Source organism: Microtus oregoni, unplaced genomic scaffold (genome assembly GCF_018167655.1).
Source record: "Microtus oregoni isolate MIOR12 unplaced genomic scaffold, Mior012 000008F_ref0000371, whole genome shotgun sequence".
Classification (NCBI taxonomy): Eukaryota; Metazoa; Chordata; class Mammalia; order Rodentia; family Cricetidae; genus Microtus; species Microtus oregoni.
The window spans coordinates 51,926,935-51,950,854 of NW_024543067.1; the positions used below are offsets into that span (position 1 = coordinate 51,926,935).

Sequence of the window (23,920 nt, forward strand, 5' to 3'; positions counted from 1 at the left end):
CTCAGTCTGTGCTGGCAGAGGACACAGCAGAGCAGGAGCAGCAAGTGCTCAGGAGAGATCAGGGTAATGAGAGCAGGCTGCAGAGTTTGCTCTGAGCTGCTCCCGGGATGTGGGCAGGAGCTTCCTTCCACACCTGCCAGTGGGTGTTTTGCTAGTGCCCAGGTTCAGGAAAGCATCCCACAGAACCAGTTCCTTCAGAGCTCCAGGAGGCAAAGGATGCCCCTGGATCCCTCTCATATTCCTTTACGGGTGAAACTAGGATTGTTTAATTCCTAAGTGAGATCCCTAACGTAGAGTTTGGAGCAGGACCATGTGCCTTTTATTCCTTTCTAATCTTGGCAATGGTGAGGTAATTAAAACAACAGAACCATGTTCAATATGTTCTGTAAACCAGGATGTGTACCACAGTCATTGTGTCTCATTTATAGGAGATCTTCGGGACTATAGTAGACCACAGTAGAAACTCAGCAAATGGCATCCAGATAACACATGTAAAAGGGACCTTGTAGATTCTTGTTTTATACAGAGTATAAAACAATTTCTCTGCATGTAAAGTCTTAGCTGCCTAGTTTCTAAATACCTTTATTAGCCAAGTAGGATTTTCCCAAACATAGACCAAATTTCTAAACCACACTCAGCTAAAACACTCATAATTTGTACATGTTTCCTGATAGCCTAGCCTGTGTCTGTGGCACACAGGCCATAAAATACAAAATAGTCCCCTAATTTTTAAAATTGTATTTCTACTGATATTCACTAAGGTGTTTATGTGATGGAGGAAGGTCATTGGCTAATAAAGGAACTGCCCTGGCCCATTTTATTGGTTAGAAGATAGGTGGGAGGAGAAAACAGAACAGGATACTGGGAGGAAGGGGAAGTGAGCTCAGAGACTTGACAGCTCTCCTCTAGCGAGCAGACACCTGAGAGAGACACCATGCCCCGCTCCCGGCATGAAGCTCCGACCCAGGATGGACTAGGCTAGAATCTTCCCGGTAAGACCGGTTCTCACAGATTATTAGAGATGGGTTGATCGGGATGTGAGAATTAGCCTGTAAGTGCTAGAGCTAAAGGGCCAAGCAGTGCTTAAAAGAATACAGTGTCCGTGTAATTATTTCGGGGCATAAGCTAGCCATGTAAGCTAGCTGAGCAGGCGGCCGGGGTGCTGGGAACACAGCCCCGCCGCCCCTATTACTTCATATGGCGCCCCACGTGATAAACTAAACCCACTTAAAAAACCTGAGAAGGCTTAAAAATAAGGGAGAGAGAGTTTAACACAGATTTTTGCTGTTTGTTGGTGGTGTGCTGTAGAGAGATTTCCTGATTCAGCAACAGTAGCAGAAAAAACGCTGTGTCATTTTAAAGCGCGACTTGCTGGGGCTGTGCCGCCATTGTGATCTCTGTCTGGCTCCTACGGGAGACAGAGCTTTTGAATAGAGCATTTGGAGTAAAGTGCTACAATTTGTTTGATGGCAACTAGACTCGCTGTGTTCTCCGGTCTGCTCTGCTTGTTAGAGGCAAGCAAGCGCTTCATCTAAGAGAGGCTTCCTAACTCAGCTTTAGCTGCAAAGCCTGCAGCTCATTAAGAGGTCCTGCCACGAAACACTTAAACGGTGTTGAGGAAAAGCTGAACGCATGCTTTTCGGTTTTCAGCCGTAGCAGGAAAAAAGCTGCGCCATTTAAAAATGCCAGCTTTCTGGGCTGTCCTGCCAGAACAAACTCTGACTCTTTTACGCAGGCGGTTCATGCGGTTTGCAAGCACAGGCTGCTGAAGCTCGCTTGCTGGCTACAGCCAGTACCTCAGCCATGAGGCTGGAAAGCTAAGGAATGGGCTGGATCCAGCCGACAAAGCCACGCCTTTAATCCTACTGATATTGCTTGGTAAATTAAAGACTTGTGTGGTCAGAAAAAGAGAGATATACAGTAAAGAGAGATTCAAAGACAAAGAAAATTTCTAAATGGTATGAAGTGTGTTAAAAATATATGCAGACTAAAATTTAAAGTTCTTAAAGTAACAAAAAAAAAAGAGAGAGAGTTGTTGTGTGTGGTAGCACATGCCTTTAATCCCAGTGCCTAGAAGGCAGAGACAAACAGATCTCTGTGAGTTCAAGGTGTAGTAGTGTACAACTTTAATCCCGAATGCCTGGGAGGCAGAGACAGGCGGATCTCTGAGAGTTCAAAGACAGCCTGGTCTACAGAGTTACTTCAGGTCAAAGATACAGAGAACCTGTCTCAAAAAGCAAAGAGTTAAAAGTAAAAAGAAACAAAATAGAGGTTAAAACAAAGCTGTACAAAGATGGAAAATACACAGAGAATCTTGATACTGTATGCTATTATGCTCTCTTTGAATTGTTTGAATGCTGAGGAAGGAGCAACAGCTGCTAAAAGATATTTATTTATAAATGCTGCTGAACTAATCCAACATAGATATTTTGAATTTGGATCTAAGGATATGATACTTTGGAAAGGAGTTTCTTATTTTGTTTTCACAGAGGATGAGACGCTGTTCATTTCTTCTATTCCGATTTGGTATGATGGACCACGCCCTCCTGAAGGGTTGCAGTGAACATCTTCAGAAAATTGCTTCGCTCAACTGCCAACTGAGCACACAGGTTATACCATGAAAGACCTAATTAACGATGCCCCCATTCAGCAGGAAGCAGTTTGGAGAGAAAAAACTGCGCCCATGTTCCCAAATATGGTTTATAAACGTTCTTTTACATTTAAAGGGGGATATGATATAGGTATGAATAATTTGCATTAGTATAGATTTTGCTTTATTGATAGAGATTTACGGTCAATTTTGTTATATATAAGTGTTTCTGATATTGATTAAGGTATTGTGATTGTGTAGTTCATTATTAAAATGTAATGTATAATTAGGAAATATAGGTTGTTGATAGATAATCATAATAGTCAAGTTTGTAGTCATGTTAGTTAATATTTTCTAGATATATATTTTAGATAGACATTCTTCATGTCTTTCAAAGATTACAGAATAGGACATTTAATGTTTTAATAACTGAGGACTTTTCATGACAATGAGACACTCTGCTCCTGGCAGCACCAATCTACTTCAAGAGGAAGATGGGCATCGAAGAGGCACCTTATGGAGTTTGATAGCCATTTGGGCAAGAAACTGCTCTTGCCTGGACTATTGCATAAACTGGACACAGAGAACCCGCAGAGAGGGGACTACTGAACTTGCCTAAGGTGAGATGATCTTTCGGGGTTCCTGATTCATGAAAGAGTCTGCGAGACATTCTGCAGGACACAGTAGATAGTGACTGAACTGACTTTGAATTTTCCTGCTTTATGGAAATGTCTGCTGGATACCATGGGCCTGAAGGCTGAAGATGGATGCCCCAACGATACAGAGGAACTTTGGGTGACTGTCCAGGCAGTGAGATGTCTCTGTCATTTCTAGAGTTTTAAAAGTTGCCTTTTTCTTGTTTGCTTAGGTAGTAGTGTATCTTTCTGGAGTCTTTGATGGAGTTAAGAATAGTTAGTTATAGTTATAGTTTTCCTTAGTTATGATAAAGATTATTGTAACTTTTACTTGATAACTGTTTTGTTATATGTAATTTTGCTATGTTAAAGTTAAAGCCTTTTTTTTTTTTTTGTTTAAACCGAAAAAGGGGAAATGATGGAGGAAGGTCATTGGCTAATAAAGGAACTGCCCTGGCCCATTTTATTGGTTAGAAGATAGGTGGGAGGAGAAAACAGAACAGGATACTGGGAGGAAGGGGAAGTGAGCTCAGAGACTTGACAGCTCTCCTCTAGCGAGCAGACACCTGAGAGAGACACCATGCCCCGCTCCCGGCATGAAGCTCCGACCCAGGATGGACTAGGCTAGAATCTTCCCGGTAAGACCGGTTCTCACAGATTATTAGAGATGGGTTGATCGGGATGTGAGAATTAGCCTGTAAGTGCTAGAGCTAAAGGGCCAAGCAGTGCTTAAAAGAATACAGTGTCCGTGTAATTATTTCGGGGCATAAGCTAGCCATGTAAGCTAGCCGAGCAGGCGGCCGGGTGCTGGGAACGCAGCCCCGCCGCCCCTATTACTTCATTTATGGCTATGCCATCATACTTAAAAATCCAACCCCCCACCACCAGACACTCAGCATGCCTGTACATCAAGCCAGGGGAAGAAGAAAGAGTACCGGGCAAGTTCATCAGCTGAACACACTGGGACTAGGGAACATCTCAGGTGGCAGGAGCTGTCTTATGCTCTCTCTGCCATTTTCCCTGTACATGAACCCTTCATGACAGAGCCCTTCAGAGAGACTTGCTGTGCATAGTTCATGAAGAGTGAGCAGATCAGGTACCCCGTTCTCATTAATAACTAAGCAAATAATAAAAAATGAATGGCTGGATGGCTAGATAGATAAATGGATGGATGGATGGATGGATAGATGAATGGGTGGATGATTGGATGGATGGTTGGGTGAATGGATGGATAAATGGGTGATGTTGAAATATGAGCGGCGGGGCTGCGTCCCCAGCACTCTGGCTGCCTGGCTAGCTTATGCCTGAAATAATAACACACAAACTGTATTCATTTAATCACTGCTTGGCCCATTTCTATCTAGCCTCTTCTAGGCTAATTCTCACATATTAATTTAGCCCATTTCTAATCATCTGTGTAGCGCCCCTAGGTGCACTTACCGGGAAGAGTCTAGCCTATGTCCATCCTGGGTTGGAGCTTCATCGCGTGCGTCTGCCTGGGAGCTGGGAGCATGGCGTCTCTCTGAGGTGTCTGCTCCCGAGAGGAGAGCTGTGGAGTCTGAGCTCACTTCCTCTTCCTCCCAGCATTCTGTTCTGTTTACTCCTCCCACCTATCTTCTAACCAATGAGGGCCAAGCAGTTTCTTTTTATTTAACCAATGACCTTCCTCTATCAGGATGATGCATGGATGGATAGATGAATGGATGGATGAATAGATGAATGGATGGATGGATGAATGATGGATTAATGGATGAATGGATGGATGGATGAATAGATGGATGAATGGATAGATGAATGGATGGATGAATAGATGGATAGATGGATGAATGGGTGGATGATTGGATGGATGGATGAATGAATGGATAGATGAATGGATGGATGAATGAATAGATGGATGGATGATTGAATGATTGTCTGTGTGTAGAAGGCAATGACTGGAGACTGATAGCTAGGATCACAGATTCAGCCCACTCTGAAAATCTGATGCACATCATGCTTTATGAGTATTACTAGTAGATATGAGAGCTCTTTGCTTAGCTTCCCAACACAAAGACGGTGCATCAAACACTGGAGGAGTCCAAGATAATTTGCCCAGACACAAACTGATTCCTTGTACTGTATCACCCGATGTGATATCACCACTGTGTCCTCTATGCCTCTCTAACACTAACAGAAGAATTCTGAGTTCTCGCAGTTCTTAAGACTTACTACCCCTATCGCAATCATTCTAGGAAACAGCCCCCTAAAAAACCAAAAAGCAGAGAGGTAAACAGGACTTGTCAAATTAATGCTGTTACTAATGATCATATTTGTCCTTGTGAGGCATCAATTTGTTCACCAGCTATGATTTTATGTTCTTTTTCTTTTAATATAAAACTTATTTATTTATGTGTGTATGTGTATGTTGATGTGTGTATCACAGCACTTCTGTAGAGATTAGAGAACAACATTTATTGAGTTGGTTCTTTCTACCTTATACATGAGTTGTGGGGATGAAATCCCAGCTGTCAGGCTTATGTGTTAAATGTTTTATCTGTTGAACAATTTCATTGATCCTAGATAAACTATTTTTAAAACCTGGAATACACTTAAGAGCTATAAAAGAGACTAAGCATCCTGTGATTAAACTCTAATGTAAAAGTGACATGCAAGGGGCCAGCTGAAATCAGTGGGTAGTTTGCCTTGGAACTATTTACTATTTCTGAAAATCTTGAGTATTTTTTAAAAACATTATGTGTACGTGTAATTGTGTGGCACATGTGTGTGCAGTGCTTACAGAGCTCAGAAGAGGGTTTCTGATCACCTAGAGCTGGAGTTATAGGCCTTTGTGAGCTCCTGACATGGATCCTCTGGAACCTGTGCTCTCAGCTGCTGAGCTGTCTCCCCAGCTCCTTGAGTATTGCTTTGGTGTCCTTGTGGGAAACAGGGGATAGAAAACAAAACCACAGGGTCCACATGCACAGACACAAATGTGCACCTGAAGACACACATGGGCCCACAGACACATGATCATGCATAACACACACACATACACACAAAAAAGTGAAGTATTGAACATAAGTTGTAAATGCTACATATTTCACGAAATAGAATGGGAACTTGAAACCATTTTCCCCAAATAGAAACTATAAAAAAATAAGATAAAATATATGAGAAAAGAAAGTCTTTCTCTGTTTCTCTCTCTTTCTCTGCCCCTCACAAAATAATATGACAGTTATAGAAGAACACTCCTCAGCAGTAAAATAAATCAACGTGTATTAATAAATTATTTTCTTCATACTTTTGTGAAACAAGAGAAACGAAAAGAAGAGAGCCATCCATCACTACTGACTGGAAATAATCACTTAAGATTTCTCAAAACACAGTCATAACATTATTAAACAAGTTTTTTTTCATGAATTCTGAGGTGAAGTATTCACTATGCAGTCTTCTATAACTTATATCAGTCACTTTTGGACATTTATACATGATGATTTATTTTACTGCTGAGATTTACATTCTTAATGTAACACAATATGTGCTATCAGCCTGATAACATGGAAACAATGATCTGGGTAAATATCTGGGGAGGTAGAGAGGTAAAGGGGAAACAGCAGACCTGTGACGTTAGTTGAAACATGGTGGTAACTATAAAGAAGAGATGAGCTAGACAATGCCCTGTACTGGCCAAAATCTCCAAGGACCGTGTTTGTCACTAGTGGAATAGTATATTATTTTGACTTCTGTTCTGTGGAAAGGGTTAGGTACTCCAGTAGAGGACTCTAGTGAAGGCTTCTATTTTGTCTTCGGTGCTGTTGAATGTTAAACCTGAGATTTTGATCACGGTACTTGATACATGTACATGTTCCTGAAATATGGCATCTTACGAACCAGGGAATAGAGCCCTCAACAGGTAACAGGACAAGGGGCTTCTGGATCTTGAACTTGTCACCTTTAGGACTTATAGCAGTAGATTTCTATTGGTTTAAAAATCACATAGTTTATGCTACTTTTTTATAGCAGTCTGGGAGACTGCTATTTTAAGTGAGTTGTTTCAGGACTGATTTTATTTATTTATTTATTTATTTATTTATTTATTTATTTATTTTGGTTTTTGAGACAGGGTTTCACTGTAGTTTTAGAGCCTGACCTGGAACTATTTCTTGCAGACCAGGCTGGCCTCGAACTCACAGAGATCCACCTGCCTCTGCCTCCTGAGTGCTGGGATTAAAGGCATGTGCCACCACTGCCCGGCTCCAGGACTACTTTTCAATGTTTGAGTATGGAGAGATAGCTTAGTGGACAAAAGTTCTTGCTGTGCAAGCATGAGGACCCGAGTTCTGATCCCAGCACCAATGTATAAGGCCAGGTGAAGAGGCCTGTGTTTGTGTCATAGTTTGACAAGCATTCTCCTTGATCATTATAGAGTTCAGAAATCACACTTCAAAGTTAACTCCCGTCCTAGGTTCAGACTCTGTAGATCATTTGTTGTCACTGCTAAAATTCATTGTGACTTCTATCACCCATAAACTGGCATTCACCCTACTGAATGCCTGGCAGCCAGCCCTACTGCCACTATGACCCATGAGCTTGCTTTCCCAGGGGCATTGTGGGAGACAAAGACAAATGGATCTCTGGGGTTTGCGGGATGGCAGCCTATCTCTATGGCCAGTTAGAGGTCCTGTCTCACAGGACTAAGATCTAGAGTGATGAAACAGGATATCTGATATCCTCATCAGACCTCTTTGCTTGAGTATAGGCATGAATGACTGCATGCAAGTGTACTTATTTGCCACACACACAAACACACAACAAATAAATAAACAAAACTTTTCATGTGATTCAATAATAAAAAACCATTTTAATCAACTTTAGAAAATAAAAGTATTTTTATTTATTCTGACAATGTCACAAATCTACATTTTCCTTCACTTCATTTTCATTCATCCCATTGCCTTCTCTTGTCCTCCTGCCACTCTTGCTAACCCCTCCTTCTTCCCATCTAGTTCTCCTCCTTCTTCAGTTCATTTCTTGCATGTTTGCAGGACTTCATAGTATTAAAACACAATGACCTACAAATCTTTAACTGATGTGCTATACGCCTGACTAAACATATAGTAGACTATAAGAATGGCAGTGTGAACAGTAAGAGAGAGACCATTTGCTGTGGGAAGTAGTGGCATGCTCTGCACTAAAGGATGGAGATGCTGAAACTTATTTATAATGGTTCTGTATCTGAAAGCCAGTGTCTTTCCACACTGTGCTACCAAAGACCCTGCTAGTGCAAACTGAAGGAGCTGTTTGTGCATCCCTCTTATTTATAGAGACTGAAAGACTCATCCATGGCTCTATATTAGATCTAGTAATCGATACACATCATATCAATGTATAAAATTAATAAATCACATATTAATTTCAAAGATCAACATCTCAAGTTACCCAAAGCCTGTTCATGAGCATATACATCTGTCTTGCATCTACATTAAGTCTTTAAGTCTTGTAATGCTATTCTTGGTCCCAGGGAGGGCCAAACTAAAGCCTAGCACACACCAGGCCTCATTATTGACTCACCTCCCAGCCAGTGCCAGTCAAGTGTTTGTTCTAGTTTGCTCTGGCCAAGCAAGAGAGGACGTTTAAGTGTACCCCATTATGGGCATTCCCTGAACTGCTCCTCAACTACTCAGTCGCCATGCTGCTAACACAGAAAATAAGTCAAAAGTTTGGAGAAATTAGGTTTATTCAGAAGGAGACCAGTCATCCCAGAATCAATGGGACCTAGTGATCTCTGCTTACCTAGGACACAAGGAGCACACACGGGAGCCAAATGCTCCGTTACTCCCTTCAGATCAGCGCACAGGCAGAGCCAGAACCTATCACAGGAGCCATCTTGTCTGCAGGACCTCAGCGTCTGGAGCGTGGGCACAGTGGTAGAGCCTGGATGCCTCCTCCACTCTGCCAAGTGTTGGGGAATAGGGATTTAGGGAGACAGTTACTGGCCTTCTCCTGCTCCACTTCCAAAGGAGGTAGTTTGGGAGAGAGACCCGGGAGGTGAGTTTCAACGAAATCTAAGCCAGTCTAAGTTAAATCAGAACACTGAGGTCTTGTCTGTAGCCTTTACTCAGGCCCTCCAAGGCCAGTTGGCGTGTAATATATGCAATTTTTATGTGGTCTTATGATTTAGTCCATAAAAATGTGGTAGTTAATATGTGTGCCTATATGGTTGTGCAATTACGATTAAAAAGAGGGATATACTTTATCAAGTTAGACCAATAACTAGGGTATTATTTTCAGTACCTTGTTTTTCACATACTTGGATTTATTAAAATATTCAAAATACTTCTGTGAGTTCGCTTTTATTTTTCATCCATTTCCTCTCTAGACAAGAGCTAACATTATTCATCTCAAATTATGACCCAACAGTGATGGCAGCCATACCAGCTGCCATCTTTTTCTCTTCAGGAGCCCCATATCTCTTCTTTACTGAGTTTCCTCACTCTCTTCCATACTGTAAAAGCCATTCAGACCTCCCTGGAGTTTCTGATTTGATAATTTTGAGTGACATGGTACTAGGACTTTTCACAATGTCTTTAGATTTTGGTTCATTTTGTGTTTGGGAATTCCAGCTACAGAAGGCAGGGAGACACAGTATTGAAGTGTCATTTATACCATAGTAAAAGTGTTCCTACCAATCCCATGAACCCCTGCTGTCTTGACCATCAGCCTGAGGTAATATTTATTGGCTATTCCACTAGATTTGCATTCAAATCAACTTACTAGGTAGATGCCCATTGTGTCTGTTTTCATTGTTCTGTTAACTCATTTATGTTGCTCAAATACTTTACTAGGTCCAGGATTTACAATGGTTGTGTGAGCACAGACTAATAAGGAAGTTTTGAAAATAGTGGGAAAAAAAATCTTCTCCTTAACACTGTCTTCACTACCATGACCCATCCATAACAGTTTTTGAGGGGGTCAGATATAATGAGACCTACCTTCATGTTGGTTTACTGATGTGTTTATTGTTGTTAATTTACCAGTTTTTAAAAATGAGCTCTGGCTCCTTAAATTGTTCTCCACGGGAGCCTTTTAAAGGCCCTTCCCATCAGTTCCAGTTTGAAAGGGAAAAAATTTAAAGAAAAAAAAATGTAAACTTGATAATCTAGAAAGTAAAACTAGATTTGTAGCTTTTTCTCATTTATTCAAAAAGAAATTCAGCTCAACAGAAGTCAAGAAAAATGAATTTACTTCTAGCATTCTTTACAGGAATACAATCTCCTCTTCCTCTTTTAAAACTATTCATGAGAAATACATTGTTGAATGTTGTAATACAACATGCTACCAATATTTTTCACATTTGAATTGCAACTTGTGAATGAAAGAGAATGAAGAAATGATACACAATAATGAGAACTCAGCACAAAGAAAAAAGACAAAAAAGCAGGGAACACCATATATTTGGAATGTTAGGAGCTTTTAAGTTGTTTAAAATGCGCATTCGAAGAGCAGGAAGATGGTGTAAGAGGACTTAAGAGGGAGGCTCAGAGAAATACTTCATACTAAAGTGAAAACTGAAGACTATTTATACTTGAAAGCATTAGACTCAGTCTTCGTTAAGGAGAGACAGAGAGAGACAGAGAGAGAGAAGACAGAGACAGAGACACAGAGACAGAGAGAGACAGGCATTTCCTGACTTCTTTCTATTTTTTCAAAGACTTGAATAAGCTATTATCTCCCTGGCCACAACACTCTCATTCATCAGTACTATAGTTTTCACCCCAATTCTCTGCTAATAACCCCCAGGATGCCCCAGAAAACAGAGAAACAGTTGCCTCCGGTCCTCCTCCAGTCTCTCCAACCCATCAGCTTTGTGTGGCAGGATCTGCATCTGCTCTATTGTGTGTCTGTTCCTGTCTGCTGTGACCAATGTAGTCCTGTCCTTACTCTACTCATTGACAACTCTAGATCTCACAACTTAGGTGTCAGCAGGTCCTAGCTACGTGTTCAAAGCTGTTGATAATCAACTTGCTGACTCAGGCCTTGGTTTCTTCCTGAACTTTAGGCCCTCTCTATCCATCAGACATGTTTTCCTGAATTTTTAGAGCCCTGTAACTCTTGCAGTAAAGGGGAGTCCACCACGTGGACAGACAGACACTTAACAGTCATTTCTAAGTCAGTGGGACTAGAAGCCAGGCAGCTAGACAGTCAGCAGAACTCAGCGACTGTGAGGAAGAAATATAGGCAAGACAAGCAAGACTGGTGGCAACTTTCACACGGGAATGAAGAAGAGAGAGGAAACAAGGGTGAATGAAGAATGTTTGGTGTTTGATGGTGGGGAGGAAGGAGTCAGGATCCAGGACAGCATAAAAGAATGATGCATAAAAATTATATGAGCTGTTCCATCCTCAGAAAAGCATGTGTGGAAATCCAGCAGGTGTACAAGGAAAACTGAAGAGGCGAAGGAACTGGCGATCAGTTAGCATACTTGTTCGCTATCTTTCCTTTATATCTATTACAGAAATCTTGACTTTGGCAACAAAATCTTGATATTTTCAGATGAAAATAACTCTCCGTTGAAGCCTGACATGGTTTAGAGCACTCCAGCACAGTATGGTTGTAAAGAAATCCATCTGGAAAGAACATCGATATTTAGTGTCAAGAAACAATACTTGAAATTCAATGCATGAGAGTCTTTGCTACCCACACCAACCCTACTCCTCTACAAGAAACATCACTTCCTTGCAAGGCTCTCTGGGGTTCCCTGTAAACATTACCTCTTCCACGGAAGAGATAGATATCCATGGTTAAGCACGCACCACCTTCCTCCATGGTACATCTACCCTCACCTTCTCCACATCTGCCGTTCATAAACATGTTGCAGGTCATACATATTCTTGCTTGAGCTAGAAAAGAAAACCTGACATGGGTTAACCAGGCTAGGACCAACATGCATGAGAACAGTTAAGGGATGAAGCAACGGGATAAAAACTTCTCATAACCTAGGACTGAAAATAGCCTTAGACGGCTTCCCCAGGGCTGTAAGCTTATGGGAATGATTGACCCATGGATCTGAATTCCACTAATAATAAACATGCATTTGCACTTTTAGTAGGTAAAGTTGTGGTATGTTAATTATTCCACATAAAAGCTGTTTTTTTTTTAAGGGAATCAATAGATCTGAAAATGTGGCCCAGCGATTAAGAGCAGGTACTGTTCCCGCAGAGGATCCGAGTTCCCCTGTAGGCACTTAGGTCAGGTGGCTCACAACTGCCTGTGACTCCAGTTGCAGAGGCTCCAACATCTTCTCCCAGACTCTGGAGGCACCTGCGTTTATGTGCACAAATGCACATACACACTCAGACACATACATGTAATTAAAAAATAAACAAAACATAAAAAGTGAACTAAAGAAAAATGTACTTTTGTCAGCTGATGTGGACAAGACTACAAGGCAAGATATAAGGGAATGTGACTGGACAAGTCAAACCCACAACTCACACTGGCACAACTCTCAGAAATTTAAATTTCACTCCCGAAAACCTATATGCACCCCACTGGTACCATTCTGATTAATATTGTGTTCTTGCTAAGGGCTAGCAAGATGATTTTCCCAATAAAGGCAATTGTTACAAAGCTTGACAACCAGAGTTTCATACCTGGAACTCACAAGGTAGAAGGAAAGAAGTGATTCCCACCAGCTTTCCTCTGGCATCCACACACGCAGTGTAGCATACTTCCCTCAACCCAACACACAGATAAACAAACAACATTTTCAAAGGATGGTTAATGACAAGCTCCTTCAATGGTCTCTTCCCAACAGATGACTGTGCTAGGCAGCTTCTACAGAGAAAGTCTTGAACACCGATTGACCGCCACTTGGAGACTGGCAGGGAGATTTGAAGACATATTGTACGAGGACACACAAATTCATTCTTACCTAGGGAGTGACTGACCCCACTAGGACTACTGGGGTCCTGACCTCTTACTCCAGCAGGAGCAGGGTGGAATTAGCACAAAGATCCCTGTTCTATTGGGATTCAGCTAGTGCCAGAATCCTGACCTTGATTTCCCTCTGCTCCCACACACTCCTAGCCCAGCTATCCAGGACATCATCCCAGGTCTACTCCAGCCATCTCCAGTCCCTGTCCTTGCCCCATTTCAGCCTCTGAGGACTCTCTCTCACCTTGGAAGAACACAAGAGTAAAAGCCCCCAGCAGCGGGAGAAGGAGCATGAACTTGCCCATCTCAGTCTGCACTGGCAGAGGACACAGCAGAGCAGGGCCAGCAAGTGCTCAGGAGAGATCAGGGTAATGAGAGCAGGCTGCAGAGTTTGCTCTGAGCTGCTCCCAGGATGTGGGCAGGAGCTTCCTTCCACACCTGCCAGTGGGTGTTTTGCCAGTGCCCAGGTTCAGGAAAGCATCCCACAGAACCAGTTCCTTCAGAGTTCCAGAGGGCAAAGGATGCTCCTGGATCCCTCTCATATTCCTTTATGGGTGAAACTAGGATTGTTTAATTCCTAAGTGAGATCCCTAAGGTTGAGCTTAGAACAAAGGCTCATGCCTTTCTTCCCTGGTTGGCAATGAGCCAAGGAGTTATAACAACAGAGCCTTGTGTTTGTTCTTTGGTCCAGGATCTGCATTCATTCTACCATGTCTGATGTGTCATAGATCTCTGTTCTCCAAGGAATCTAACAAAGTGTATCAAATGTCATCCAAACAGCACATATGTAACAGGTAATAATAATATATCATGGGTTGCTTTTCCAAAATACGAATCATTTCCTGTTTCATTTGGGTCTTATTTATTTTTGTTTATCACAAACACAGACCCACACTCAACTAACCAAGCAGACTTACCTAGACACAGACTCTCAGTTTCTGAGCCATGCTTATAGAAAGGCTCAGACAGAATTTCCATGCCTACTTCTTCATAGGTTTATCCTACATGTGGTGCACAGGGCACAAAATACAAATATTTTTTTTTCCAATTTTTAAAGTTATACTTTTCTACTAATAAACTCATCTGCCTAGAGGCTTCAGCTCTTTGGTCATTCTTCATAGAAATAATGAAACCTCCAGACATCCAAGATCTAGTCAGCGGAAAGAAAAGGAGCAAGCACGAAACAAGCTCACTGACTCGGCAGGCTGGAGTTAGGGAACATCCTAGAAGGCAGGAGTAGTCTTGTGCACCTCGTCCCTCTAGACACTCCCTTTATGACAAAGCCCTTCCATCAGGCTCACTCTGCACAGTGCACACTCAGCGGATAGAGTGAGCACTCAATATTTACTGATGGCTCCACAAAGAAGAATATGGGAAATGAGTGAAGGTAAGGTGGTCTGTGGGAAGAGAAGAGCTACTGGATGCTGAGGACCAGATCCTCCATGCTGTAAAATCTGAGCGCCTGAGGCATTCCATGCCTCATAAGCTCAGCTACTATGAAGGAGAGCTTTTTCCCATCTTCCCAAGACAAAGATAGAACACAGCAAACACTGGACAAGTGAGACTTGCGAGAATAGTAGAGGGCAGTAACTCCATAATTTACCAGACTCACACCAATTCACAGCACTATCACCCCAGTTAGCAGTATCTTCAGCAGACCTTTTCAACAACAACAGTCCAATTCTAGGTGTTGTTACAGTCTTCCACCCTTGGTATCCCTTCGTAAGTTTCCTAGTTATGGTTATCATTGCTGTGATGAAACACCATGGCCAAAGCAACTTGGGGAGGCAAGGGCATCCTTCCAAATCACAGTCCATCACTGAGGGAAGTCAAGACAGTAACTCAAGCAGGCCTGGAACCTGAAGGCAGGAGCTGATGCAGAGCCCAGGGAAGTATGCTGCTTACCGGTTTGCTCCTCATTGCTTTCTCAGCCTGCTTTCTTTTTTCTTTGTCCTCTACCACGGTTTTTATTTATAACATCTTCTTCTTTTTAAAAAAAAATATTTATTTTAAATCCCAATTGTAGTTTCCCCTCCCTCCTCTCCTCCCAGTCTCTAAACCCACCTCCCCTCTGCCCTGCCCCATCCAACCCTCCTCCCCTTCTCTTCAGAAAAGGGCATGAGCCTTGATTTTTACAGAAGCTGGAACTACCAGTCCATGTGTGGCCCCATCCACAATGGGCTGGGTCCTCCCCCATCAATCACTAAGAAAATTTCCTACAGGTTTGCCTACAGCCAGATCTTATGAAGGTGTTTTCTTGATCGAGGCTCCCTCCTCTTCAATGTGTCAAGTTAGCACAAGAAATGAGCTGGGAAACATGGTAAGGAAGGAACAGAAAATAAGGAAACAGAATTTATCCAAATTGCTGACGCCACCAATGAGCAAATCTGTTGCATAGTATTAACTTAAAGAAGATACTCTCTTCTTTACTTTGAGAAAGTAACAACAGCAGCAGCAATTATCACATGTACTCACTCATAGGTGGTTTTTAAACATAAAGCAAAGAAAACCAGCCTACAAACCACAATCCTAGAGAATTTAGACAACAAGGAGACACTAAGAGAGACATAGAACTAATTTACATGGGAAGTAGAAAAAGACAAGATCTCCTGAGTAAACTGGGAGCATGGGGACCTTGGGGGAGGGTTGAAGGGGTAGGGGAGAGACAGGGAGGGGGCAGAGAAAAATGTGGAACTCAATAAAAATCAATAAAAAAGGGAAATTCCAGAGCTTGCCAAGTAGTCAACTGAGCTATAGAGTTTCCAGACTCTACAGGGCAGATAGGTGACTCTTCAACTTGATAAACTAGCCAATACCAGTCTTAGGGGTACCAAACTTCATCACTATTATTAACTGAAGATGTTTGCACCCAGAAACCACAGACAGTGCTACTTTTCCTTATAGGGTTCACTGCATGGGTCTGGCCTCCTGCCATTTTCACATTTTAGCTAGTCACATCCAGCCCTCCTATTCTCCACTGACTGCTTCCTAGGCAGTCATTTACCCTGGAACTGTAGCGGGTTAAATCTGGGTTCCCTGACTTGTAGCCGTGTTCTCAGGCACATGTGAGAGCTACATACGTGTACTGTTTGGGGTGATCTTCAAGAGGTCGTTTTTGCTAGTTTGTTGTCTTCATGTGCTGCTGCCTAAATTTATTTTTCAGTCAGTGGACTGCTCAGGTTTCTCCCGGCTCTAAAGAGTCTCCAGTTCTTATATTCTAGCTCAAGAATGTTTCTTAATCTCTCTTTCTTTCTCTCTTCTCTCTTCTCTCTTCTTCTTCTTCTTCTTCTTCTTTCTCTCTCTCTCTCTCTCTCTCTCTCTCTCTCTCTCTCTCTCTCTCTCTCTCTCTCCCTGTGGGATTCAGGCTAGATCTGGTGGGTTTCAGCAAAACAAGAATCGGTGGGGGATGAGTACTCATGAGGCTAGACTCTGAACAAAGACATAGAATATCTGTATCTGTGATGGAGTAAGGTGGTGGAGCTGGCTCAAAAAGTCCTGTGGGTAGGTGCAGGGAGGGCAGGTCTATAAATCATACAGAAGGAGAAAAAGAATTCTCTGAATTCTTTGTCTATTGCTGACCATTCCTGAGAGGGACCACTATGTCACCAACACTAGGTAGCAATCAAATAAATACATTCTTTCTCCCAAGACCCTCTGACAGCAGACCCACGAGAGGATAAATTTTCAAGTGCTCACATTGCATATATTCTGAATTCCTTAGTGCCTAGAAGAAGGGGCGAGGAAAAAATGAGATCTGTGCTGAGTTGATCAGCTTCTAGAATTAAGTGAACCAGTAGCCTGGACACTCTGATCTCTGTTCCAACATCAAGGAAATCCACCCACATTTGGCTCTGCTTTTCAAACTTACACCATCAATTTTAAACTATAGCACCTCTTATCCCCTTTGTATGACAGCCTGTACTTTCTTTTATATAAAATTTTTCAAACACTTGTTTCAAAGTCAATGCTCTGGGCCCACACTGTGTCTCTATACTTTAGTATCTCAGTGTCTTCTGTGGATCCTTGGTTGATGATGTGTGTTCTTGGTGTCAATCATAAGAAACATATGGGGTTACAATGACTATTTTGGAATATGAAAACAATGACAACAGAGAGACATTGGATAATAATTTTTTAAAAAAACTTCTAAATTAAATCATCTGGTGTATTTCAAAGATGTGTTGACTTCAAAATGGAAAGCAGGAGACATGCTATGTTGGGAAAGGGATTTAGCTCTTGTTTCCACAGGAGAAGAAAAGCTATGGATACTATCAGAATTAATAAAGATTCAGTTTAAAAAGGAAAAAAAAACTCTTGGTAAAGAGAAATGACAGCTCATCCACAAAGGTGACAGTACCACAGGTTATAAAGAAACCTCATAAGGATCAGGACAAAGTTCTGTTCTTGTCTTTGCAGAAAAATACCTATTTTTGAAAAGTGAAGAGATTTTGGATATCCAGATACCTAAAGAGAAAAAGAGAGCTATCCAAAAGAAAAAAAATCATGGGTTGGGAGGAAGCCACAAGGGTCTGGGCAGGGCCCAACAATAGCATAGACTCAGGCCACGTGAATGCCAATTTGTTGGAATACAAAAGAGTTCCACAATAGCCCAGAATGGAGTATATTTTACACTCCATTTATTTATGGAGTTTATTTATTTGGAGATAAACTCACAGAAAGAGTAGCAATTCACACTTTTCTGCATGAGCTGGGAACTGGAACTGAATCCTGCAGCCAAGAAGCCCATGCATGCTTTTCACCTGCATTTATAATACATGAGACCACACCCAAAGTGGGCTGGTATCTTAAAGATTACTGGCTGAAGGAGTCCCCACAGCAGTTTTGCTCCTACTTTTCCCTATCCCCCAAGGACACCCACTGGGACCCTGCATCAGTATTGAATTAGATAGACTATAAGTAGGCTTCTGCCATGATAAATTGGAACACTTTCTATGAAAAAGGAGTTCCCATGAAGTTGGACAAGTAGTGCAGTGGGAAATGTATAGGCTCACCTGACAGATCAAGGGACCAGGAGGAGTAGTTGAGAAGATAAAGATAAAGAGGTCTGAGGGAGAGGCATGAGGATAAATATGTGGCAATGCACACTCATGATGAATCTTTTTGTCTCATTATACCAGAGACACCCTACAATCAATGGTCAAGATGACCTGACAAAATGAATGTTTCCTAGAGCCTGTTCTTCTAACTCACTGCGTGGAAAGTGAGTTAGAGACCAAGAATCTAAAGGGAAGGAAATGTGGACAAGTTGATAGTCCAACAGTATGATTGCATTTCAACAAATGTGGTTAAACACCCTATGCTACACAGTATCTACGACATCCATAAAAAGTCCCAACTTTGAACCCTCAATAGTGGACCTTTTCTAGACTATTTGAATCAATTGTAAGATGGAAAGTTGGTGACCCTGGGTTCCTTTCACCCTAGAATGGGTGACTATCAATATTTAGCTATGGAGATCTGCCTAGCATCATGCTTCCTTTGTGGTCCTTCCTGCTAAATATGGTAGATCATGGTGTTGATCATCTACATTGGTGTCTGAGCTTTGGAGACATAAGATAAATAGGTGTGTATTGGACTATCTAATTCTCTTCATAGAGATAATGAGCATAGGTATGAATGCAGATGGAGGGTGACAAAAAAACCCATCACAGAATTGACAGAATCAGGAGACAGACGGGAATGAGGACATAGAAACCTGATGTCAATCAAGGGTCACCAGAGGATCATGGGAGTGTGAAATTCCTAATCTCATTTATGGACCACAGTCTGAGGTCAACATAATCTCTAATTCTTAGAGCAAAGAAAGAAATATAGTAGCTGAGATAGAAAAATATATTCTTGTATTTGTGATTGGTTTTGAGAATATCTGTCTAATAGGAAGAAATGTGTCTATTTCCAGCCTAGTGTTGGCCATGTTTATACATACATCCAGTACTTGGGAAACTGAGGCAGGAAGATTTCTGTGAGTTCCAAGTCAGCTTGGACTACAACATAAATTACAGTTCACTTTGTGTTTCAGTGAGACTCTAATTTTAGGGTAAGAAGATGGAGGCAAAGAGGAACTCCACTTTTGAGAACCCTGATCAGAAAACAGAAAATAATCTGACCCAACAGTGTTATTTCTCCGTGTATCAAGGAACACATTAGTAAGGCAAATAATTATGTGGCCTCTAATGGTCATTGTATGTACCAGTTGTTATGATTTCTACCTCCTGCTTAGTCTTTGATGAAATAGGGACTTTGTGAGACCACTGTTTTCCATTCTTTAATCTTGACAACCTACATAGCTCAATTCATGCTCACTGTACCAAGAAAGAACACAACGGCATGTCTAGTCCATCACCAGAGTTCCCTGGAGTGTATCTGACTCCTTGACACTCATTGATTTCCTTGGGGTCATTCTGGTTTCTTAAGAAAGTTGAAATACAAGTCTCTTCTAGAAGTTACACCCAACATAAACCAGTGAGGTATAAATTTTATGTGATATCCATAAAGATTTTGAAACTGAAATTGCCTTTTTGCTCATCTATAATTAGGTTAAACTGAATAAAGCCAGCAGTCTGAATGTGGGAGAGACACAGGTCATGGAAGAGTGTTGACAGTATTGAAGGATGTGCTTCTGGCCATTCTTGTAGTTCCTGCCCAATGCCCTTGCCTGAGTATAGTATAAGATAACTGGAGGTTGATCTTAGAGCCAGTGATCTACAGTTATCTAGCTCAAGAGCTTCCCTACCTTTAATACAACTTTTTTCAAGAGTCAGTTGATGCCCAATGGGAAACCTACTGAACCATGGTCTCCTTCTATTCTGAATAGGAATTGGTAAATATTTGGATGTTGGTTTAATAACTAAATCATCAGTAGAAGGTTTGCATTTCCTCATGCTCTTGAGCCTATAAGCACTAACTGATCCTTTAAGAACTATAATCTAGTGTAATATAAGGAAGGTCCCATCTCTGTCTCCCAGATTTCTTCCATCTTTTTATTTCTTAGGCTCCTTCCTAGTTCCTCTCCTCCACTGAAACCATGAGACAATAAATTTTATACTCCTCCAACTGATTTAGCAGAAAAGTAAAGAATAAGACATTGCTCTTCAATCTGAGGGGACTGTCCCTTTGATCATTTCTAGACATTTAGCCCAGGGAAATTCAGGAGATTTTCTGTGCTCTCCATTCCTTGTGTAGTCACTATAGTAAGATAAAAAATAATCTAGGTGCCCGTGGCTCTATGCAGTGTTCTTAGTTCTCCTGCCTGCCTGTCTTTTGTTCTCTTCTATATTAGAATGAGAAAATTGCATAATACCTGGCTTATTTCTCCTCTCTCTGTGGTGTTATATTGTGTTTCCTGGACCGTTTTTGTCAGGTAAAAATTTAGTGTAGCTAAGAAGGCAAAGAGGTTGGATTGTCTCTGTCCTCTTTGGAATGTGACAGTAATATTTCCTTTCTCCTCGAAGCAGTGTTTTTCCCCCTCATAATCTTCATCCTCTAGTGTAGATACTGTGGTACCTACACAAATAAGGTATGTGCACATGTGACTGACAAGATGCTTGGCTGAAAAGAAGGAATTTTATATGACCCATAGAGTGTTGATTGGGCCACAAACCTACAAGTGTGCTCAGTGATCCAGTGAAAGTTGTTATAATTCTTACTAAGGATTCAACTCATTTTTTTCTTTAAAACAATGTGAACAATGGTCATGTTTGAGACTGTAGTCTTCTGTGAAGGTAACACTTAGATGGAACAATTCTTTTTTCTTTTTCTATTTTTATGTATATGTGTGTTTTGCCTACAGAGGCTAGAAGAAGGTATAAGATGCTCTGTAACTGAAGTTGCAGATGGCTGTGAGCTGCCAGAGGGGTTCTGGGAAGTGAACCTAGACCTTCTGCAGGAACAGTGAATGCCCTTAGCACTGAGCCATCTCTCCATCACAGATCTATAATTCTAATAAGAATAGGATATTGAGATTTTTTCCAACATTTCAACCATAAACTCTTTATTAGTGCCCAGCCACAACCAGTTCTTCTACAACATTTGGGTAACGAAGTGTGCCTTTCTCATACTACTTCCTGGTGGTCCTTTCCCACTATACTGTTGCCCAACTATCTTTGATCTTAACTCAGACTCAGAAAGCCTGGAAACCTTCTAATTATCCACAGGACTCCAATCAATGTTTTCCAAGTCTCCCACCTTGTGACATCTACCACAGTGCATTCTGATCACTTGTAATTGACTTGATATTGCTTTCCACATACCCTGGTGCTTACCATAGAGATGAAACACACCAGGAGTCCAGCATGGTTTTTGTTGTTTTTGTTTTTTTGGCAACCTATCTATCAGAGAAGGATGGGTTACTATGTGTGTCACCTACAACCCCACCCAAGCTCAGCACCAAAGGTATAAAACAAAACTTCTGGAGAAGGAGTCTTGCTAAATATAGTTAGAATAAATAGCAGGACTGCCAGTATGGGATTGGTAATTCTTACAGAAGAAATAGTCTCCACTTACTATGTCCCCTTGTTACTCAAGCTTGGATCTAGAGCTAACACAATGGCAACTTCTTTATTATTTTATTTGTTCTCTAATATATTTTATTCCTCACTGAAATTTTCCTCCTTCCTCTCCTCCCTGTGCTGCCCCCCCATTTCCCCTCTCCCATAGATCCACTCCTCCATTTCCCTTCAGAAAAGGGCAGGCCTCCGAGGGCATATCAAATTGCAATAAGACTTGGTACCTCCTCTCATATCAAGGCTGGATTAGGCAACCCAGTAGAAGGAAAGGGCCCCCAAATAAGGTCAGAGACAGCTCCTGCTTCCTTTCTGCTCTCTTATGCTCTCTGCTATTTATAAGTTCAGCTTACAATGGGGCACATTATTACTCAAACATCATGTTCCAGTTAACTTTGTCAACTTGGCACAGTCTGCTGGCATCTGAGAGGAGAGCCTCAGTTAAGGAATTGCCTAGATCAGATGACTCTGTGGACATGTCTGTGTGAGTGGTGGTGGCGGGGCTTGTCTAATTATCCATATTGACTTGAGGGCTCAGCCCACTGTGGGCTCCTAGATAGGTGGTCCAATGCTATGTAAGAAAGCTACAAAGTGTCAGCTTGTGGATGAATTAGCAGGCAGGATTCCTCTATAGTTCCTACCTTGAGTTCTTGTTATGACTCCCTCCAGGATGGACTGTGAACTGGACGTGTAAGTGAGATTAAAACCTTTCTTACCCTCAGATGCTTTGGTCAGAGTGTTTTATCTCAACAGCAGAAAATAAACTAGAACTGGTACCCCATGATACAACTACACATTCTGTCCACTTCAACTACAATAGAAGCCCATTTTCATTTTTTCTTTGTTTCCATCAAAACCAGAGTAGCCAGGTTTGAGCAAGACTTCACTCCCTAATCCAATCACTTGGTTCGAACAAGAATCTTGATAAACAAGCCAACTCTACACATGGATGAATAAAGCACATTAGTGATTAACTCCTCTGCAAGTTACCAATAATGCATTGCTGTCAAATTAAGAAAAAAAAATCCAAAACACTTCCCCTTTGCGTCATTTAAACCAGAGTGAGTTCAGATTTGAATTCTATACTTCATGCTCCCTCTGTCTTCTGTCACCTGTCTCTTGTGTGAGCCTCTTAAAGGCTGTCTTATGAATCTGTCCCTATGTCTGCTCTTAGCAAAGAGCAAATATCTCTCTTATTAAGACAGCATAGACAGTGTCACTTGGGAAATGAAGGAGTGGTACTTCACAGAAATCCTTAACAGAGTTTGATGTGGGATTAAATCACTGTCACCAATTGACCCCAACTGACCTAGACAACAAATAGTACTACAAACATCATTATTTGTCACCCAATATCCAAGTGCTGTATTTAACGTTCATGGTAGATCTTCATTTTAGGAGATTTATTTCAATCTTTATTTTTGCAGCTTTTCACAAATGATTACTATAAAATATCTACATTATTCTAGGCCAGATATGTGGAAGAGTGTTGGGGGAGGCTGCTTGTTCATTTCTTGGCTGCCCATGCCTGAAATAATCACAAGAAAACATATTAATTGCAATATTGTTTGGCCAATGGCTTAGGCATATTTCTAGGTAGCTCTTACATCTTAAATTAACCCATTTCTATTAATCCGTGTATCACCACGAGGTCATGATCTACTGGAAAGATTCCAATGTCTGTTTCCTCCAGTGGATACATGGTATCTCACTGACTCCACCCCCCCCCCTTCCTTTTCCAGCCTGGCTATATTCTGCCTTGCTATAGGCCAAAGTGCTTTCTTTTATTAACCAATGGTAGTAAAACATATTCATAGCATACAGAAGAAAATCCTATATCACATCCTCTTTTCTGTCTAAATAAAAGGAAGGTTTAACTTTAACACAGTAAAATTACATATAACAAAAAAGGTGTCAAGCAAGAGTTACATTACAATATTTATATGTACTTTATCTTTTATCATAAGTAAAGAAAACTGTAATTATAACTACCTATTCTTCCACTCCATCAAAGACTCCAGAAGGATATAATATTGCCTAAGTTAAAAGGAAGTGCATTGTAAGCAACTTCCAAAACTCTAGAAACAGCAGAGACATCTTGCCACCTGATAGTCACTCAAAGTTCTTCTGTACCATTATGGCGTCCCTCTTCAGTCTACAGGCCCATAGTATCCAGCAAGGATTTGTAACATGATACACCCTGCAGTTGGGGTTTTGAATATAGAAAACATCTGCTAAATGTTTGTGTGATGAATCCA

General features: G+C 41.3%; 1 protein-coding gene across 1 annotated transcript; it reads right to left on the reverse strand.

Moving 5' to 3' along the window:
• Positions 1–11,673: 11,673 nt before the first annotated feature.
• LOC121451379 (urinary protein 2-like) lies at positions 11,674–13,445 on the reverse strand. The gene is made up of 3 exons (XM_041656838.1): positions 13,385–13,445; positions 11,976–12,104; positions 11,674–11,831 (listed from the first exon to the last, which is right to left on the reverse strand). The coding sequence occupies exons 1-3, from the start codon at positions 13,443–13,445 to the stop codon at positions 11,674–11,676; spliced, it is 348 nt and encodes a 115-aa protein (XP_041512772.1).
• Between the last annotated feature and the right edge of the window lie 10,475 nt (positions 13,446–23,920).